The sequence below is a fragment of the Nanorana parkeri genome, unplaced genomic scaffold (genome assembly GCF_000935625.1).
Source record: "Nanorana parkeri isolate BGI_ZX_2015 unplaced genomic scaffold, ASM93562v1 scaffold880, whole genome shotgun sequence".
NCBI classification, from domain to species: Eukaryota; Metazoa; Chordata; class Amphibia; order Anura; family Dicroglossidae; genus Nanorana; species Nanorana parkeri.
Genome location: NW_017307148.1, coordinates 510,772 through 526,240, shown reverse-complemented (window position 1 = coordinate 526,240; position 15,469 = coordinate 510,772). Strand labels below are relative to the sequence as shown.

Below are 15,469 nucleotides of genomic sequence, written 5' to 3'. Positions count from 1 at the left end.
AATACACCTTTTATGGACAATAACTTACCGTATTTTTCGCTCCATAAGACGCACTTTTTTTCGGGCGAATACCTATCGCCCGACACCCAGGACATGCAGTTTCGGGCGCCGGGCGAGTAGTTTCTTTTTGTACATTCAGCCCTGCTCCTGACAAGCAGAGCTGAATGTGCAGTGGGAGCCGCTGTTCGTTTAATACAAGCGATCTAAGTAGATCCCTTGTATTAAATCGAGCGGCGGCGGCATCGGCGATAGTGTCCGCCCCCCGCCGAGGTTTTCTGGGTCCCCCGTTAGGCAGCCATGTTGCTCTGCACTCCCAGTATGTCCTCAGTCTCCTGGGTCGAGTGAAGCTGGGTGCCATTGAACCTGGAAGAAGGAGGACATCAAGTGGCAGAAAAGTTTACTGCAGGGGAGTATTGCACACGGCTCTGCTGGAACAGCCTGGAAGAAAAACTGGAGTTGGGTTTAAAGAGATTATGAGAATTAAATAGAACAAGGAACAACATTGCAGCATGCTTCCGTAGCAGCTCTCCTCATGAAAGAGACAACTGCCACTATCCAGCAACCCGTGTACAACCGTAGACAACAAGCTGTCCGGCGGCCATTTTGTCGGAGACCAATTTTGGGGACATGGAAGATAATCCGCATAGCAGCCAAATAAGGACATGCTCAGGCGCTCTACTATAGAGTAAATCCTATCGGCCGCATTCCACCAATCAGCTGCCGACTTGGGACGAGGAAATAGCCGGGGCGCTCACGCCTCGGCCGCTCAGTACGCAGGCGGGGTCAGCGGCTCTCCACCAATCGCGTGGCGCGGACGACGAGTCCTGCGATGACGTCTTCGGGCACAGCGGCCAATCGGGGCTCACTAGGCCCGAGAGCTTTGAGGAGTGAAGTCTCGGGGAGACGCAAGCGGAACGGTGGACAATATAGGGAACCTCATCTCTTCCTGTCGGCACCGGGGACGGCTTTGTGAGTGGGAGGAGACTAGAGAGCCGGGAGACGGCTACCGGGGACTCAGGTGAGCGCTGGGAAAAGGGAACAACCCTTTAAGGTGTTGGTCGTGGTGTGTGCCAACCTGGGAGCGGTGTACTGGTGACAGAGACACAGTCAGGGGGTGCCCAGGGCCATACACGGACCCCTGGATTATATAGAGGGGGGCTTCCTCCAATAGAGCTTCTTTGGACACCTTCACTGGTTTACACCTTGCCCATACACCTTGCAGTCAGACAGCCAATCTACCTCAGATTCAGTGATTATGTATATAGTGCTGATTGCTTACACAGTGCTTTTATATATTGTATGTTTACATCAGAACCTGCCCCTAGGAGCTGACACTCTAAGGTCCCATCTCACATGAATGCACATCCTACGGCTCATTAACCTACCAGGGTGCTTTCGGGTTGTGTTAGGACATCCATTCATACAGCACAGCGAAGACATGCAAACTCCATGCAGGTAGTGTCCTGAATGGACAAGGAGAAGAGCGGGCGGTACCCTTTCATCAGCTGGAGCCGTGACTGTAACTTTCAGCACCTGGACCTGACTTGGTATCGGGCCTCCTGCCCTCCTTGTACAGCAGAGCTCACACTGGGGGGAGGAAGAAGCAGCACAAGGAGCCAATCAAGGGTGCTGCATGACAAACTGATGACAAGGATCATGCTGATAGCAGGAAAAATCAGAGTGAGCAAAGAAAAGGGATGAGGAAAAAGGACACGGGTATTCTTTTCTAGTTCTGGATGGAGTGGGGAAGGATTAGAGCCCCTGTTGAGTTTTACTGCTTTGAGTCACTCTGTTAGGCTTTGTGCGCACTGACGCATGAGGCCGCTGAACCTCATTTTCAGGCTTCTTTCTGCCTACACCCATTCACTGCTGTACGCTGTTGCTGGTTGTCCCTGTATGCAGAATTACGGTCACCAGCCTCATGTGTCCCTGTTCATGAGGCCCCGGAGAGCTTTACCCTCACACAGGGGTTTGTCTTTGACCACTTGAAGATTGGGGTGTTACACCCCCTGCCTGGCCAGGCCATTTTTCAGTATTCAGCGCTGCGGTACTTTGACATTTATTCCGTCATGCAACGCTGTACTGAAATACATTTTATACCCTTTTTTTGGGGACAGATAGAGCTTTCTTTTGGTGGTATTTAATCACCACTGGGGGGTTTTATTTTTTACTATAGTACAAGAAAACTACCCTAAATTTTGCAAAAAAAACAGTTTCCCTATAAAATGTTATTTCATAGGGAAACTGTTTCATCGGGAAACATTTATCACCCCGATTTTTGGTAAAATATAAAAGACTGGGTAACTTCAGGTAAATAGACACCAAACAGGTCAAGCTTTAAAAGTGCGCGTGCCTGCGAAATCGCAGAAAGCGACCACACCCAAAATTGGTCAAAAGGCGACGCTTTAAAAGCTTTTACCGCTCATCAATTTAGTGTTATCTGTGAATAATGGCCCTAAAATTATTTCTCCCATTGCGACGTTTGCGGTGATATGTAACGTGCAACGCAATGGGCGCAATCCCTGTTTTTGCACATAGGTGACGCATGTGTATGTGGGGGCTGGGGACTTTTACATTTTTTTTTTTTTTTTACACAACTTTATTGCCATCACATAGGGGGCTAAGAAGTCCCCAATGTGATAGCCAGTTTACGTGACAGGTCTCCAAGACCCCTAATGCCACCTAGGGACCCCCAGAGAAGCGGATGAAGCCGAGATCGACTGCTTCATCAGCTGAATGCTGACGTGGTATAATATACGTCACTTCCTGCATTCTGACAGTTGGAGAGAAGATCAGAGGGAGAACGTGTACCGCTCTCTGGTGACAGAGCCACTGTGCCGGTTTCCGACCCGCACTGGGCACAGCTGATCCCGGGACTGGCAGGGGTGGTGCACACCCGCACAAAAAATACAAGCAATCCAGCGGCTCTATAGCTGTCGGAACGCTTGTATTTAAATGTCCATTGCCGGCTGTTTACATTTTAGGTAGTTTTTCCGCTTGTGGGCGCCGCGCACAAGTGGGGCGGGAAAAGGACGTTTCAAAACGCCCGCCCACATCTGCAAGGTTCCGTTTAGGTACGGCCACTGAACGGGAGGTGGTTAAATGTTTTCACTCAACATTCACCAATTACTCAGATATTTTCAAGTTGAATCCCCGTCCAGCCGTTTAGTTACGGCCGCGGAATGGGAGGTGGTTAAATGTTTTTTCACCAGACATTTTCCAGTTGAATCCTGTTAGGAAAAATGTGTGAATAGTGGGTGAAAGTTTTAATCTTGTGTGAACGCATTTATAGACCCCTTAAAGTCCCAGTGATGGTTTTACCAGAGAGGAAGCCCCCATGCACTCCTGAGCAGTTTGTTGCGCCTTTTTCCAAGCATGACCGCGCTCAGCATGAAGAATCCCACTATTTTCAATGGCGCTCATTCACACTTCAGAGTTTTGTTGCTCAAAAAAGTACGTGAGCGATTTTCTAGTCAGGCATACTCGCATGTGTTTTGGCCCCATCGATGTCAGAGAGATTTTGTGCCTACCAATCGTCTCCTCCTCCTACTAACTGACTTTCCAATGGCTAAAATAAAGACACTCAAGCCTGAGAAACATGCAAATAGCTTCAAATCCACCTGAAGACGCTGAAGTGTGAATAGGTGCGCAGTGAGGGGAAACATGCAACAGGGACCCAGATAGAAATAAAAGCGGTCTCTGCTCTCCCCGCTGCATGCTGTGGTTCATCACTACAGGATATACAATTCAATGGGAGAAACCACCGCTTTGGGCGGGGGAGTGCCAGATACTTGCGGTGGCCAGGGATCTGCTGTACACATGAGTTTTAAGACGTGGAAAAAGATGTATACAACATTTGGGTATAGGCCGCACAGATACAATATGTGTTGCTTACTGGAGGGGGCTGACAAGTCCTCCGTGTGATACCACAGTGGAACTCTTTAAGGGGATGTTAGGGGTCTATCAGTCCCCAAATGTCACCTTTGCACACAACGGAAGCTGCTCAAGCGCAGATCTGGCTAATCATTGACATCTCTGAAAGCAGAAGTGACGAAAAGCTTGTTGCTTCTGGCTTCAGTCACTGCAGTGACGATCACTAAATAGATGTTCGCTGATCGTGCTCTAGTATCCACCATAGACGTCCCAGGCAGTGGAGCCCAAAAAACATGGTGGGGTGGTATCATCCGCAGGCTGTGGAAGCTTTACAGCTGACGAATCACTGTGTATAGAAAGCAGAAGGAATTTAAACCTATTAAAGGGTAATTCAACTTTCCCAAGTGAATTTGGTAATCCCTCTCCCCTCTTGTTATACTTACCTTTGGGCAAACGCTCCTTCCCCTGTGCTCCATATTTTGCTGGCACGTGGGAAGCTCTCATTGGTCAGCGTGGTCCCCCGACCAATGAGTGCTCGCCGTTTGCAAGCAAAATTCAAAGCGCAGGGCTGTCCCACACTGCAGTACGGGGCATGGATAGTACACCCGCACTGGTGGAGGGGAAGGAGCGTTCGCTCACAGTTAAGTATAGGAAGGGGGAGGGGGCCAGATTGGAGGGGTAATACCAAAATAGAAAAAGTAGAATTACCCTGTAAGAAAGTTTAAAAAAAATGATGTCCCTGCTGACACCAGTGAAAGCCTTACACCGATGGCAGCGAAAGGGTTAAAGTGTATGTAAAGCCCAGCAATGAACTTCACTTATTGCTCCCTTTTGGTCTGTTATACACCATTAGAAGAGTTTTATCTGTGCTATAGGTGAAATAAAACCTGTTGATCCTGCCAGAAATCCAGTGAGCTGATGACTTCCTGAGCTCTCTGCCTTTGCTGACTGTTATCAGTTAGTATTGTTCCCATGTCTTCTTTTTGTGGACTGCAGAGCTCCTTTTCCCTCTATATTTATGATGGAGAGGAGGAGGGGTTCTGTAGTCCTGTCTTAGAGTGACGATGCTGCTTCTCCATAGATAACTCTAGAGATCACCACAGTGAGTGAGTGTTGTCACCCTAGGACAGGAAGTGTGTTTAGTGTGAGGATCACCAAGTGAAAATAAAGCCTGAGCAGAGAAATATGTTGCAGCCACCACATCTAAGCTGCAATATACAATATAAGACAATGTTGTTTGGGGTTCAGGGGGGTGTCATTTCTATCGCCCAACACCCGGGACATGACGTTCTGGGCACGGGGCAGGTGTTGTTGTTTTGTTCCTCTACAGTTACCTCTGCTGTGGGCAAGCAGGGCTAAATGTAGATCAGGGGAGCTGCCACTTGTTCTGCCGCCCCAGATCACTTGTAGCAACCAGCCTGTCTTGTCTCCCACCCACCCACGCCGTGGATTTTCGGGGACCCCCGGCAAATGATTTCAAGATGGGGAGCCTATCTGCCCTGTGTGATCAGTGAGACAGCAGCGCTGTACCCAGAGCGCTTCCTGTCTCAGTTGTCACAAGCCGGGCTGCACAGGAGATCCAGCACAATGCTGTGCTCCATCTTCTGTATTGGAGGGCAGGCTCCATAAAGAGAACCTGTCACTTCCAAATGCTATCACACAGGGGCTTATTAGCCAGAGGATAGGAGAAGCTCTGAAGAAGTCCTGGAGGTGGGCATAGAAGGTAAAGAAGGGGTTTGGGAGGAGCAGAGGGGCCGGTTTGGGTGATATTTTGAGATGAGGTTGGTGATGTAGCTGGGGGCGGAGTTGTGGATGGCTTTGTATGCTAGTATTTTGCATTTTATTACTTGGTGGAGTGGAAGCCAGTGGAGGGATGGGCAGAGTGTGGTTGCAGACATTGAATGCTTTGTAAGATAGATGAGTCCAGCAGCAGCATTCATGATAGACTGAGGGAGCCTGTGTAGAGGTAGACAATGAGGAGGCTGTTGCAATAGTCAAGGAGAGAGCGATAATAAGGAAGTGAATTGGTAGCTTAGTTACAGAGGTGAAGATGACAAGATTTTGATTGAAGAAGGAGAGGTCAGAGTTTGGTAGCATGAGGGGAGGGACTGCTGATTGTGTTATCTATTCACCTATTTTTTTTTACCAGTGGTGGGAACTCCAGCCGTTGTGGAACTACAAGCCCCATAAGGCGTTGCAAGATGTGATAGTTACAGGCACGCCTCGCAGAGGCAATGTTGGGATTTGTAGTTAAAGTAGAGCTGGAGGGCCGGAGTTCTATCCAGAGCTGTCACATGCAGTACTCCATTTTCGCCACAAGATGTCCTCAGTGTTCCGGGTTGAATGACACAGAGCGTCACTCAACTTGCAAAACCAAAGACATTCTGTGATTGTACGGTGTCACCATGTCAACGTCTAATGGTGCAGAGAGTGGCGTTGATGTCATGGATGTTCTTCTCTGCATCACTGAGGACTACCTAGCTTGGAGAGGGGAGGAAGTGTCTTGCCTGGAGTTGGGCTTCAATTTCAGGTTTGTTTGTACAGTGTCTTCTGTTCAAGCTGACCAGTACACACTGGCTGATTGGGCAACTACAATGCCAATGAGGTTTATTGTGGAATAATGTGAAGTTATGCATGTAGGAGCCAAAATTGTGCATGGAACATTTAGCCTAGGAGGTAAAATTGGGTGAATCAGTAACGTAGAAGGACATGGGTGTTCCAGTTCATAGATTTAATGATCAAATGCAGTGCCAATCTGCAGGTCTAGCATAGTACAACCTTTTTTTGTTTGAGGTTTTTTTAATAATTTAATATTGTACATTTGATGCACCTTTTTTTATTTTGCCGGGATCTCAATCATATGTATTGCTGGTAAAAGTTTGCTGCAGAGGGGGCAGTAAGGTGATTGTTGTCATATTGGTTTGTTGAGTGTAGCACCGGGGTGGACGAATTAATATAGAATTCAGGAGCCAGCAGGATATCTATTATGAGCCAGCTCTTACTTGAAAACCCAACAAAATGATATAATTTCTGAAAGCTGCGATCCTGGAGAATAAAATAGCAGTAGTTGCAATTTTGATGCCACACAATGTATAAAACCCAATTTTTCAGTAAAACAGAAATGCTAAAGGTAGGGATTATTTTCAGAATCGTTGACCGATTATTCTTTCGATTAATCGGATATAAGAAAATCAAATGCCGTCCTCAATTTAAAATAAAATGCAGTGTTGCAAACATAAAGTTTACTTCAGAATAAAACTGCATGCACACGTTTTTGCAATCGCATTAGAACGCACGGCATTGGGGTACAGTACATTCCAGTGCAGGCGATCCCACTGGGTGGGAGGTGCGCTTGGGGTGCCTTTGAATTGAATGGCACTCCAACACACCTCCCGCAGGAGAATTAATCAGGCTGAATCTGAAATGCCGAGGCTGCCTGGCTTCCGGACCATCATGAGGTGCCAGCTTCCTGATTGGTCAGGAAGCCAGGCTGACTAGCAACAAGTAAAGCCAGCTCCCTAGCTAATCGGGAGGCTGGTCATAGCCCACCGCCCCCGGCTTCCTGATTGGAAAGGAAGCCGGATCCATGCTCCCTCGGCACTTGCGGTCAGAGGGAGATCTCCCTCTTGCCAGAATTTCTGGTATCGGAGCGTTTGGGCTAGTATTCGCCCAAATACTCCATCAGCACGGATACCAATACTAGTATCGGTATCAGTGCAGCCCTACTTTTTTCCCCCACTTTTAATAATTGTATTGTAAGCACATAGCACTTGAATAGCTTTATCCAGGGAATGCCAGCTGCTAGTGGCAAGATTCCGCACACGGCAGTTAAATGTAAATACAGCAGGTAGTGGCTGGTGCAATATCCAGCCTGCCATTTCAAATTGCAATAACAGGCTGGCTATTGCCACCCACTGCTTGCTGTGCCCTCCTCCCAGCGTGGAGGAGAGAGCTAGGGGATCTAACCAACTAATCAATAATGGAAATGGTTGACAACTATTCTCATTATCGATTTTAATTGATTTGTTGGTTGCAGCCCTAGCTAAAGGTAATTTTATCAGTAAAATATAACAGATGAGTTTGAAGCCTTAAGATTGTGCATGCTTGTGAAAAGGTGGCAAGCTCCGGTACCCAAAATTGTCTATAGGCGATGCTTTAAAACTCTTTACGGGTCATCAGTTTACTTTAGTGTTTCCTGTGAATAATGGCTCCAGAATTTTTCCTCTCACTGCAGCGTGCATGGCACTACCTATGTGTGACCCAATTGTCCTCTTCATAGGTAGGCGCACCTGACGCATGCGTGTACTTTAGTTTGTTTTGGGGGGGTCTTTAAAGAAGATCTATAAGAATTCCAAAAGTTAACCCTTACAGTGGGCTACTCCTGGATTGCAAGGGTTAACTGCTCATTTTTCTCTAGGGGTGATGATAAATAATACTCACCCGATCCTTAGTCCTGTGGCAGTGACCACTTATCTCTCTCCTGCACCACTCTGGCTGTGGTATGCTCCTCGACATCTTAAGGTCTAATAGACCTGTATTGGATGTGATGCCAGAGCCTGTGGAGACCGAGGATCGGGTGAGTACTTCTTGTTTGTTTCCACCCCAACCCCCCCAAAAAATAAAGTGGTTAACCCTTGCAGTGCAAGGGTTAAGGTTACAAAATCCTGGCGTTCTTTAAGGAGAACTCGTAGACCCCTAATGTCCCATCTGCACTCTATTGAAGCTAATCAAGCTCTGATCATGCTTGATTAGCTTCTTCCCTGGCCAAATCGGTCAGGGAATGACAGCGCTGAAGCTGGAAGTGACCAAAAGCTTGTTACTTCCATCTTCATCCCTGCAGCAACAATTAGGGATTCGTCCACTTATTCATATATACTAGTATCTTCATAGTACAATCTCACCTTGAATAGACATCAGTTTTGGAACCAGTCCACAAGAAGAATGTCCTGGAACTGGACAGCGTACTGAGGAGCTGCAATAAGGAGTCCATTGGCAGAGGAAAGTTCATTGAAAGGAAGGTTGATCACACTCCAAAAGACTTGCTGCTTTTCAGTAATGTTAAATTATTATTGTGTTTTGGCAGCTGAAGGACTTTTTTTGGATATTGGCATAGTGAACCCTCTGAGTCCCTCCTCTGCAGCGTTATAAGTAATCTGCAAATTCCATGCCCGAGTGCAGGAATTGACTGTACTGCCCTTTATAGAAACTTTAGGTTCTCTCCTTGTAGTTGCTGGAAACGGGTAAAACCATACTGGCCTATATAGAAACTTTAGGGTCACCACAAGACCTCAGGGCTCTCCCTGTAGTTGGAAGAAACATGTAAAACCATACTGGCCTATATAGAAACTTTAGGATCACCACAAGAAATGAGGGCTCTCCTTGTAGTTTGAAGAAATGGGTAAAACCATACTGGCCTATATAGAAATTTTAGGGTCACCACAAGACCTCAGGGCTCTCCTTGTAGTTGGAAGGAACATGTAAAACCAAACTGGCCTATATAGAAACTTTAGGATCAGCACAAGAAATTAGGGCTCTTCTTGTAGTTGGAAGAAATGGGTAAAACCATACTGGCCTGTATAGAAATGTTTGGGTCACCACAAGACATGAGGGCTCTCCTTGTAGTTGCTGGAAATGGGTAAAACCATACTGGCCTGTATTGAAACTTTAGGGTCACCACAAGACATGAGGGCTCTCCTTGTAGTTGCTGCAAAAGGGTAAAACCAAACTGGCCTATATAGAAACTTTAGGATCACCAGAAGACATGAGGGCTCTCCTTGTAGTTGGAAGAAATGGGTAAAACCATACTGTCTGTATAGAAACTTTTGGGTCACCATAAGACACGAGGGCTCTCCTTGTAGTTGGAAGAAATGGGTAAGACATATTGGCCAATATAGAAACCTTTATGGTTTTTACCTCATGTATCATGTCCCCCTCCTCTTTTAGATTGTAAGCCCTCAGGGGCAGGGCCCTCCTTACCATCTTGTCTTGAATTGTATTGTAACTGTAATGTCTTCCTTTATATTGTAAAGCGCTGTGCAAACTGTTGGCGCTATATAAATACTATGTAGTAATAATATTAATATGGTCACCACAAGACATCAGGGCTCTCCTTGCACTTGGAAGAGATGGGGTTTGCTGCAAAAAGGTTTCTTAAAGTACACCTAAAGCCACCTGAACTTGTTTAGTTTTGGATGGAGTATGATCTTCAGTCAAGTGTTTTTTTTTTCGTTTTTTTTTAATTGCTGTCTGGCTCCATGTTGGTGAGATTCTATGTGGTTGCATACATACCTCTCTATGCACTTTTGTGAGTGTAAACCTGTGGTATGACAACACATAGTGTATTTCCATTACCATTAATTGCAGTGGCACCCCAATGTGTGTACACAGACAAAACAAAGGCATATTTGTTTTTTTGGTCCGTGGAAGCATGTTGAGAGTTCAGTAAAAATGAATGGGCGCACTCGGCACAACCCTGTGTGCCTTAGATCCCTTAGACTAAATGTAGAGAAGGTGGGAGCCACTGCTCGTTCCCCCGCTGCTCTCTGTTCTCCGATCTGCTCTGTGTGATCATGGAGACAGGAGCGCTGTACTTTATTGTAGCGCTATGTTCTTATGTCTAAGCTGACACAGGGGATTGAGCGCAATACTGGCTCTTCTGTATTAGGGCTGCAACCAACTAATGGATTAATCAATAATGAGAATAGTTGTAAACTATTCTCATTATCGATTAGTTGGTTGGATCCCTAGCTCTCTCCTCCATGCTGGGAGGATGGCACAGCAAGCAGTGAGCGAGTGCAATAGCCAGCCTGCTATTGCAATTTGAAATGGCCAATAGCAGACTGGCTATTGCACCCGCCCACTACCTGCTGTATTACATAAAGCTGCCGTCTGCGGAATCTTGCCACTCACAGCTGTCATTGCCTGGCTGAAGCTATTCAAGCGCCTTGTGCTTACAGTACAATTATATATAATTTTCTTTTTAATAAAAGGTGAAAAAAAAAGTCATCTGCTGCAGGAAGCACCCAAAATGCTAACCTCCCACCCACACTGTGATCGCTCGTACTGGAACGCACAGTACTGCAATGCTGTGCGTTCCAGTGCAGTGTGATTGCAAAAAATTGTGCATGCAGCTTTATTCTGAAGTAAACTTTGTTTGCAACACTGCATTTCTGCGTGCTAAATTATGGTGTGTGTGTGCTTTTTTTTTTTTTTTTGTATCTGATTAATCGAAAAAATTATCTTTCAACTAATCGATTATGAAAATTATTAGTTGCAGCCCTATTCTGTATCGGAGGGCAGGCTCCATAAAGTAAAAAATAATAAAATCAATAAAGTAAAAAAATACATTCAAATTTTCAAAAAAAGTTAAAACCAACCCCGCCACCCCCACTATCTGCATGCGAATAAACGCAGACGTAGGGCAGTGTGTACGTACGTGCGCGCGCTGAGTTGTGTCATATCCTGGTAGCCGGGCAGCAGCGCTCTCGAACACACACAATATGCAGTAAAGGGTAAGTTCACTTCCCCAAATAATTTGAGAAAATGGAATTACCCGGTCAAATCTGGCCCCCTCTCCCTCCCACCTCCTTTACTTTTCAGCAAATGGTCCTTCCCCTCCGCTGGAATGGGTGTCCTATCTGTACCCCATGTTGCCATCCAGCGCACCTCTGCACTATAGATTTTGAATTTCGCTTGCAGGTCAGTGTGGTCAGGCGACAGTAATGACTAATGAGAAGTGCTTCTTAGCGCGGTTTTTTAATTTTTTTCTATCACAAGTGGATTGTCATGAGACGAGTAGACCGGGCCCCCACTTTAGTCCTTGGAGATATAGTTTTTTTATTTTATTTTTTTAAATGTCCACACCCCTGCTGTAGGGATGATCCGACTGTCCTCAAGTATCTCCTTGTTTATCTTGGAGAGGGGCAGGGAAGAGTCTGACATAAAAAAAATGCTAATTTGGAGATTTATCTGATTGCCAGTAGAGGTCAGGATGGGTTTTCTCCCAGATTAAAAAAAATTGATTTAGGGCTGGTTAGCGATCAAAATCATTTTAATCGATCAAAAAGTTTAACGATTAATCGACAAATTAATCTTTAATTTCCACAGCCCTAAAATTGCTAAAACCACGCTTTATAAGAGTAGTTGGGTCTGCTTATGTCTCTGACCATGCAGGATGCTCCTATTTATTTATTTTACCTATGTAACCATGCTCTCTGCTTGGTCCAATGCCATTGTAGTAGCTTTGTTTATTGTTGTATGTTTTTCTACGTTGTGACTATTGTCCTGCTTTTTGTTTTTCACAGGTTGTGAATTAATCCAGGAGTGCAGCTCCAGCCCACGGCCTGAACCCCCCCGCCCCCAGTGTCATCAGCCACATGGATTACCAGGGGATTAGCGCAAGGAGGGAGACGGACTAATAAGGGGAGGGGGCAAAGGGCTGCAAGACATTGTACGCTCCCCTCACTCTGGAGATTTGGAGGAGGGGAGGCTTTTCACCCTCATCAGCCCCCGAATTATTAGCAGCTGCCTACGAGCCCCATTGATTTATCATGTCGGGGCTTATTTAATCGCTTTTGTAGAACTGCCTGTTCCCCCCCACGTCTCATTTCATATACATTTCTCCCATTGCCTACAAGTGCTGCGTGGGGATATGCTGAACACCCTAGTTCCCTCCTCCCATCTCCACGATGCCTGTAGGAACTGTCAAGTCTTTCAAACCCAGCAAGTACATCCCTGTGACCGCAGCAACTGTGTTTCTGGTGGGCTCAACGACGCTCTTCTTCGCTTTCACGTAAGTCTTCGAAGCCGCAGAGGCCTTTCTTGATGTCTGTAGTTGCTTTTTGCTTTCCTGGTTTGTATGATTCTTCACTTTGCACTTTCCTATATTGTTTGATACTATAGATGGACACACTTGTATGTAAAGCAAAATGGCTGCTGACCGTACCTTACAGGTGTACCTAAAAGAAACTGGCAGACCTCAGAAAAAGACAGTTGGGAGTTATAATTTGATTCACTGGCTGATCAATTATGCGGACGTGTATGCGGTCAGACACTGAGAACATAACAAAGCCAGATCATTAGCTTGACAGCCAGTCAAGTAGAATTTTCAGGCATGGCGGCCCTCATATTTCTTTCTTGATGGGCTTCTCTTAAAGTGACCCCGTCAGCACAGGGTGACTATGCTAATGCATACCTGTAATGTAAAAGAAAATGTTCTTTACCTTTCAAGGGTCGAATAAGTGTCCCACTTGCATTCAATGGGATTTCCTTCTGGCTCATATGTCTTGTAGTGACCTATGACCTAGTGGGAGAAACCACTGCGCACAATGGGGGAAACAAATATTTGATCCATCCAGCTGGTTAAATACTTGTAATATCCGGTGAGTAGTGAAGAGGAGGTGTAGTAATAAATGTGCTGCCAGAAAGGTAAGTATATTCCCGATTTGGTGGCAGGTATGCTTTAACATAAAAGTGTGCTTACACGGTGGGTCACCTTTGAGTTTAAGTCCAGTTATTGGTAGTTCTGTATTCGTGAATATATTAAATGTATTTCCCCTTCTTCCTCTAAGACGGCTAACCGACACACAGCTTCTCCCACCTGATAGGGACAGGAAACACACAAAGAAGATTAAAAGCCTCACCCCCACTCACTTCCTGTCCCTGTGAGGTTAGGATGTGAGAAGATTATTCTTGTCTGCCAATTTTTTCTTTTTTAATATGTTTCCTTTTCTTTTGTTCGGGATCCTCGTTGAATCCCAAGGTTTTGTCCTTTAAAGTTTAAGGCTTACATAGCCAGCATGCTCTTCAGGTGAAGACAGTGGTTTATAAAGGTGTCCTTCACTCAGGATAATTCCTCACTAGTGCACCTGAGTTGGCTCAAGACTGATTACCACCCCTCTTCCTAACTGAATCAGTTGCGGAAATGCACTTCCCGCAACTACCGCCACTCAGTTTTGAGCGGTCTTTGCACCAAGCCCAGCCTTGTCTCTATTTCTGAGAATGGGGTTAGCTGCAGGAAAGTGTATCCCTCTTCCCACTCTTGAAGTTGAGGCTAGGAGAAATCAGATTTTGAGGCTCACAGCATATTATAGTCTATTCATAGAGGAGGCGGTACCTCCAGTTCCTGCCCCATGGCGCAGAATGTTGATGACCAAGTGAGCACAAGTTTTAATGTTGCGAACACAACACCTGGAAGTGACGTCATTTTCATCACTTCCACCTATCCCAGTATCATCCGGGGTGGAAGCGATGAAAATTACGTCACTTCCAGGTGCTGTGTGTTCCAAGCATTAGAAGTTTTCTGCGGAAAACCGAATCTGCAAGGACACTAGACACCCTTTTCCTCCCAGTCACTGCTATAAAGAACGAGGGTCTAGAGGTCAGTACTCTGTAGGAGTTTTATGGCAGAGCCCCTCTGCTCCAGGTTTGAACCCAGCATGGATGGTGCAAAGCCCAGGAGCTGCTCACACCCAGGTCAGTGTTGTGAGGCAGTTTTTAATTATGCAAAGTTCTTTGCAAACTTTTTATGCCGAAAGCTTGCTAGTGGATGAAATTTGTCTGGCCGTTTCTGTATTTAGTCTGGCCTAATGTGCAGGCAGGCTAGAGTACCTAGGCCCAAGGAGGCAGATTTGGCTTCCTAATCCTTGGAAGCCCAGATTACATTGCAGCAAAGTGGAAATGGAAAATTAGGATAAGGCTTCTCCTTCAAAAAACGTTTTCTTTTTGTTCTGAGACAGAGGATACATTTTGGAGTATAAGGGTGCTGATTGTTCGCTCATGTGAGACACAGTTGGCAATGAAGTGAGGTGGTAGGTTTGGTCCACCTTTTATCTTTTTCCTTTCTTCACCCGTTTTGCCTCTCATCAAATGACTAGCTAGGAGTTTGCCTGACGGGGAACCTTTGTTGTTATAGATTCATCTGTTCACCTTCTTTCCCTTCACTTCTCTGGTGGTGTTCCTTAATTAATTCCAATTACCTTCTGCCTGGGTGTGTCTCCTATAGGTGTATCCACTTTCTGACCGCACTGGTTAGATCCTGCAAGCAATGGTTTTTGTTATTGTTAAACTGGGTTACACTAGGTGGCCTCTTTTTTGTGTTTTTTAAAGCTGGCCACAAGTAAGACTTGTTCACACCATGTCCATGGAGCTGCATTTTTCTGTGCAGAAATACGCAGCCCAACAGACATAGTATGAATAAACCCTTTGGGCTTGTTCACACCATGTCCAGAGCAGAACATTTGTTTCCGGACCAAAAAAGTATCCATGTGGTATTTCTGGGTTCTGTTTACACCTGTTCTGGTCCAGACAAAAAAAATACTGCTCGTCTCATTTTCTCTGGTCTGGAAAGCACCGAAACGCATGACATAAAAGCATGCAAACGCACTGAACTGCATCTGAAAGCCCATTTGAAGCTTAAAAAAAAAAAAAAGTGGCAAAAACTGTACTGCGTTTGCAGATCTGGAAAGATTTCTGGACGACGTGGATGGAGGAATCTTCCTGGGGGGCTATTGTATTCAATTCTGCCAACTGGCACTCACCGCTTTCATAATATTGTTCAGCCAATCACTTTCCATATGACTCCTTCAACACAAGCCAA

At 45.7% G+C, this 15,469-nt stretch overlaps 1 protein-coding gene across 1 annotated transcript in view; it reads left to right on the top strand.

The window, feature by feature from the left end:
* Positions 1 to 700: 700 nt before the first annotated feature.
* Positions 701 to 15,469, top strand: part of ZDHHC5 (zinc finger DHHC-type containing 5) — a 42,488-nt gene continuing 27,719 nt past the window's right edge. The window contains exons 1-2 of the mRNA XM_018565729.1: positions 701 to 1,018; positions 12,177 to 12,664. Coding sequence (XP_018421231.1) covers positions 12,561 to 12,664 — 104 coding nt within the window. The 5' untranslated portion in view covers positions 701 to 1,018; positions 12,177 to 12,560. The remainder of the gene's footprint in view (positions 1,019 to 12,176; positions 12,665 to 15,469) is intronic.